Consider the following 6,000-nt stretch of genomic DNA (forward strand, 5'->3'; position numbering starts at 1 on the left):
GCCACACCCAGGAGTGAGACCCACCTGGGGTGACTCCACCGTGGTCCTGGCTGTGGGCTTTGACTTGGGTGAGCAGAGCTCTGACCTGCTGACCTCTCCACCAGCTGCCTGGGCATTGGCAAGCCCGGCGGCACTTTTGACCGTGCTGTTACTCCAAGGCAACACTCTTGCTCCTAAGTAGGCTCTAAGCTACTTAAAACCAGCACAATCTCTTATTTTATTTTATTTTTTGTCTCTATGCTCCAGGGATAGAACACTGGCCAGTATTTGCTAAATAAATGAATGAGGGAGCTGTATCTGTTTGAAATTAAATTGTAAATGATCTATCAATTTCCATTGGCTTTTTTGTCATTATAGAAGCAAGCAAACTGAGAAACTAGAAGTGGACCCCAGCAAGCACTCCTTCCCCGATGTGGCTAACATAGTTCAAGGGGAAAAACACAGGCCCAGAAGAGTCCGACCCGAACCTGAAGTATTACCAAGTGAGGAAGACCCAGACTTTGAAGATAACCCTGAAGTGCCTCCGTTGATTTGACACATCAGGCCACACTGACCATGACCCTGGGCCCATTCTGCTCAGTACAGAGAGTGTACACACATCATTTATGGGGTAAACACAGAGTCATTTATCAATGTTGATACCCCAGTGTTTTAGCTCCTACTTTCTACACTAATATGCTTAACCTAGTTTGAAATTAAATGGTGTACCTTAAATAGTCCATAACTCATTAGTTGTCTGGATAAAGTGTTGGCTAGTGAACGTGTCCAGTAAATCATAGAACTAACCTAATGCAGATATCTCTTAAATGACCAAAAAACATGCTGTTATGGACTGAATGTGTGTGCCCCTCCCAGTTCGAGTGTTGAAGCCCTAACTCCAAATGTGGTGGCATTTGGAGGTGGGGACTTCGGGAGGTGATCAGGTTAAGATGAGGTCACCGGGATGGGCCCCCAAACTGGGATTAGTGCCCTCAGAGGAAGAGAGAAAGAGACCACAGCTCCCTGCTCGCAATCTTCCTTTCTCCCTCCCTCTCTCCCTCCCTCCCTCCCTCTGCTCCCATCCACGAGAGGACTCTGAGCAGGAGGCCATCTGTGAGGCAGGAAGAAGGCTGTCACCGGGAACCCAGTTAGCCAGCTCCTTGACTGTAGACTTCAGACACAGCCACCAGAACTGTGAGACGCACGTGTTTGTCATTTGAGTCACCCAGGCTGCCTGTTTTGTGAAGGCAGCCTCAGCAGACTAAGACACTGTCCGCTCCTCACAAAGGTTTCACAGAGTCCTGGGTGTCACCTTATCCATCCTCGGGTGACCAGTACTCCTCCTCTGCAGGAGTCACACCTGAATGTCCTAGCACCTGCCTGAACCTTAATCCAGGGGCAGGGAGGGTTCACTCGAGGTTAAGAAAGGGCAAAGGTGGCCTTGGCCAGTGCGGCTCGGTTGGTTGGAGCACCATCCCATAAGCACAGGTTGGGGGTTTGAGTCCTGGTCAGAGTGAGTGCTGTCCTAGGTCCGGGCACGTATGGAAGGCGACCAGTGGAATCTTCTTTCTCACATTGATGTTTCTCTCTCTCCCTTCCTCTTTCTCTCTAAAAGGCATCAACAAAGGTCCTTAGATGAGGATTAAAAAAAGAAAGAAAGAAATGCAGAATTTCAGGCCCTACCCCTTTAAAACACAAAAGAACGGGAAGAGGCAGTGAGGGAGCCCAGCTCTGTGGTGTTCAGACCACAGCTGCAAGGTGAACCTTTGACCTGCAGTTTATACCAACAGGAACCCATGGGCCTGGGTCCCCTGCATCCCCTCCCCACTCTGCCCCTGCTTATTCCTTGTTTCCAGAAGGCTCCTTGCCTATACCCCCGAGTTCCCCCCGCCCAAGTCAGCCCCACGAGGGCAGGAGAGGCCTTCTGTCCACCTAGTCCCTGTTCCCAATGCCCAGATACTCTCTATCCGGGCTTTTTTTTTCCTCCTGGTTTTCAGGCTTTTCTTGAGCAGCAGGATGGCCCATCACATCCCCATGTCCCCAGCACAGCCACTCACATCTCCGCGTTGTGCTCCTGGCTACCACAGGGAGCCTTGCAGGGGGAGCCTCTGCATCCGAGTGGTCAGGGAATGTCACTAGGAAGCCGGCGACAGCAATGAGAGGACACGCCCTCCTTCCCCACTTACTGCGGGCCTGCCCTCCATGTGACCTCCATAGGGGCTCCCGCAGCAGGCAGTGTGTCTGTCAGCGGGGACAGTCTGTCTCAGCTTGCCCGACACGTTGGGTGGAAAGTGCTGCCTCGTCTTCAGCTGACACACAGCAGAACAGTGTGTCTGTCACTCTCGTACCAGACCTCCGCTGAGACTTGCTGTCTCTAGGACATCTGGTCCCCAAGTTTTGCTGCTTCTGCGTAGTCTGGGGTCTCCCTGACGGGGTGTTAGAGACAAGCTCCGGCTGGCCCTGCTGGTGGCTCCATCACTCAGCAAACTGGTACAGAGCACCTACTAGGTGCAAGGAGCCACACTGTGTGTCAGGACAGATTCTCTCCCAAGAGTCCGTCTCCAGGTTCCTGTCCTCTTTCTGCTGAATGACCGCTCCCTGTGGCCAGCACAGTGTGATGGCCGCGTGAGCCCCTCGGTGCCCCCTCCCTGGACACCCACACGCTCCACCCGTGGCTTCTGCTCCAGCCCTCCCCCCACCCCGATATGCATGCCCCTTTGCCTGCTGCCTAAAGGACAAGATCTGGGCCCCAACCTGTTGTGAGGGCGTGTCACCCACCACATCCCCCTGGGCACGCAGCCTGCCCACTACACTGAACTTGTCACCTTTCCTGACGGTTGTGTGACCCTCTGAACTGCGGCTGGGGACGTGCTGGGTCCCAGGGGAGCCCTCTTGGGGCCGCGTGGGAGCTGCGTGGCAGTGCTGGGGCCCAGGCGGGATGCAGGCCCAGTGGGGGGAAGAAAAGGAGACCGAACCTTACCTCGCACAAGACTCAACATAGGAAAGGTCGTTTTCAGATCTGAATGTGAAAGGTGACACAGAAACTTCTGGGTCGCTGCCACCTCGCTGGGACCTTCCTGAGTGGGGAACCTGATTGGGTGAGCCCGCAGCTCACTGAGGTGCATGTGAACGGGGAGCTGGAAGGGGCGGCAGCAGGTCGCCGTCAAGGCCCAGACTCCGAGTCTCCCCGCTGGAGCCCCGCCTGCCAAGGGAGCAGCCACAGCTCGAGTCTGGGCCTTCCTGGGGAGGCCCCTCGTCCAAGGAAACGTGCTGCCTGGGCCCCACGTGTCTGCCCTTCCACGTGGAGGAACACCCTTCCCTATCGCACTCCTCGGTCTGAACTGAGGCAGTGACAACAGGGGTGCTGGTGATTGAACCCCCGTGCACTGTAATGCCTTATATTCCTGTGGGGTTCCTGATTCCCCTCTTCACGGACACTTAACCAGTTGGGGTTTGTACTTCTGTACACCTTACTTCCTGCGGCAACCTCGGGATCGTGCCACTTCCATTTCTCCCCACCTCCCCTGGGGGCACGGCCACGTATTAGTCATCGGTGGCTCCCAAGAGCCTGCCCGTATCACACGGTTTGAGGGACTGGACCACATTGACCACTGAGTTTCCATCTTTCACGTCACTTCCCTGTTCAAAACGGGCAGAGACGGAACATTCTGGACTTGACAGCCTCGTTCCCGGGTGGCCCAGCACTGCTGACCCTGGGCTGCCCAGGCGAGCCCGCACCGGACAGCACCCCTCCACCTGGACCCAGCAGGCTCCTGGATGCCAGTTCAGCCGCGTCCTTGCACAGGAAGGTGTATGACTTTCATGACTGAAGAACTCTGGTTCCCAGAGTCCACCTCAAGGATGCTTCTCCAGCCTGGAAAGTTCTCGCACCTACTACTTCCTGTGCACCACGTACAAAGTACCTACTGTGGGGCCAGCACAGCACTGGGTGTGTCCCACGCAGTGGCCTCCAATCAGAATGACTGCAGTGTTGGGGGCATCGGCCCCATGTCACAGGTGAGGCACGTGGGATTCTTGGGACTGGACGACTTCTTAGTAAGAACAGTCTAGCTTTAAACTTGAACCTATCATATTTCAAACCTATGCACCTCTCATTATGCATGTGTCTTTTATATGAATATAATTTATAAGAAAAATTAATACTAATTTATAAGAAAAATATACAAGCTTTTATATATGAGCATCAACAAGATTATACCCTTAAATCCATTGACATACAAAGAATCCCAAACCCTCTCCTTGTATGAAAACATTTGCACTTTTTTTTTTCATTGCAATGTCTCTTTAAATCAGCCCTTAACTCTCTCTTTTTTTCCCTTATTAATTAGCCAGGTTGCTAAGCTGTCACAGTGCAATGGTGTAAAAGTGTCCCCACATTAATGGTGCCTCATCAGCACGGAGGCAGCGTGTGAAATGACCTCCGGAAGCATCACCTGAATGCAGTTAGCACCCCCCAACTGCCGGCTTCGGACGAGAAGGGGAGCGCAGCAGGAATAGCAACAGGCCCGCATCCGCCATCTGCAGTGTCCTGGGGCCAGAGAAGGTGAAGGCCTCCTTGCCCACCAGTGTCCCTCCCGTCACTCTGCCCCCCTCGGCTGCACTACCCACTGTGCCTTCAACCTGCCAGCACTGAGCGGCCAAGGCATCCAGAGCCAGCTGCCCCCAACTAGAATTTCTCTGTAGGGTGCTCACCTCGTAAACGGACCACGTTGCATCTCCAGGCAACTGGATAGGTCAGTTGTGAGTTGTGCTAATGCGACAGGGTCCCTGGCACCAGGGACACCGACCTCTGCTTTCAGTGCTGGGTTTAACCTCCCAGGAACCTCCATGCTGCATGGAGGAGGATCTGGGGTGTCAGGATAAAGGGGAGCTCAGTGGGAGCCCCTAGGGGGGTTTCCTCCAAGACCTTTAGACAACTCCACCTGTGATTAGCCCTGCCTGGATCGTGAATTTTCTCCCCAGTGTAAACACCGGGGATCCCCAAAGTGCCAGTCTTGGCCTTTCAAAAGTTGAACAAGTTCCAACTTATTTGAGATTAAACTTATTTATCTGCTCGTAAAGTAGAGTAAACTCAGGGCAGGTCTGTCTGTCCCACCACCAGAAAAGGCCTCTTCTCCACCAGAGAGGCCGGGTGACTGCGGGGCAGGCGGTAGCTGAGGGAGGGACTATGGACGAAATGGAAAGTCCCAGATGACATGGGTGCCCACACAAAGGGGACACGTCCTTGTTTGCCGATTACTAGCCACGTGGTGGTGGGAACTGTTCGCCCTGTTGGACCCTCAGTTTCCTCCTCAGTAAAGTAAGGGTTACAGTGACACCGATGTCATCGTAGAGGTGGTTAAATGCACGTGACACCACTGGGGCGTAGTGATCACACCAACAGCTGTGAATTATTGAGGCAATGATGGTGGTGATGGTGGTGGTGATGACGGTGATGGTGGTGATGGTGGTGATGAAGGTGGTGATGGTAGTGATGGTGATGATGATGACAGTGATGATGGTGGTGGTAATGATTTTGGTGACAGAGAAGAGTGATGTGTACAAATTACTTAGTAATTAAAGGTGTTCCACTGGAACTGCATGGAGTCTAGAAAGAGGACCGTGCCATATGGACACTTGATCTAATATAACAAAGGAGACACCAGAGAGCAGTGGAGAAAGAAGTGTTTTTTCAATACATGGTGCTAGCTCAGATGGCCATCTATATAGAAAAAATGAAACTCGACCCTGAGCTCACATAAAACCCGAAATATAACAGGCTTTTTGAAATCTAAATGTGAAAAGTAATGCAAAAAGGCTTCTGGGACGGCACCCCCTTGCCGGGACCTTCCTGAGGGTTAATGCAACCTGTGTGAGCCTGCCGTTCTTTGATGCACGTTTGAGTAGCGAGCCAGATACTACCCCTTAAAAGCGTGAGTGAGGGCCGCCGCTTCCTGGTTTATTCCCCCAGACCATGCGGCAAGATCTGCTCTTCCTGTTCCCACACTGTGAGCCCAACTG

At 53.0% G+C, this 6,000-nt stretch overlaps 1 protein-coding gene across 2 annotated transcripts in view; it reads left to right on the top strand.

Moving 5' to 3' along the window:
* Positions 1-654, top strand: part of DNAAF11 (dynein axonemal assembly factor 11) — a 56,157-nt gene extending 55,503 nt beyond the window's left edge. Inside the window, exon 12 of one of the 2 annotated variants that reach the window (XM_037166753.2) lies at positions 358-654. In XM_037166753.2, coding sequence (XP_037022648.2) covers positions 358-535 — 178 coding nt within the window. In that variant the 3' untranslated portion in view covers positions 536-654. The remainder of the gene's footprint in view (positions 1-357) is intronic. The other variant, XM_053661094.1, reaches the window with a different exon arrangement.
* Positions 655-6,000: the final 5,346 nt, after the last annotated feature.

This window comes from Artibeus jamaicensis, unplaced genomic scaffold (assembly GCF_021234435.1).
Source record: "Artibeus jamaicensis isolate MK-2021 breed Jamaican fruit bat unplaced genomic scaffold, CSHL_Jam_final scaffold_916, whole genome shotgun sequence".
Classification (NCBI taxonomy): Eukaryota; Metazoa; Chordata; class Mammalia; order Chiroptera; family Phyllostomidae; genus Artibeus; species Artibeus jamaicensis.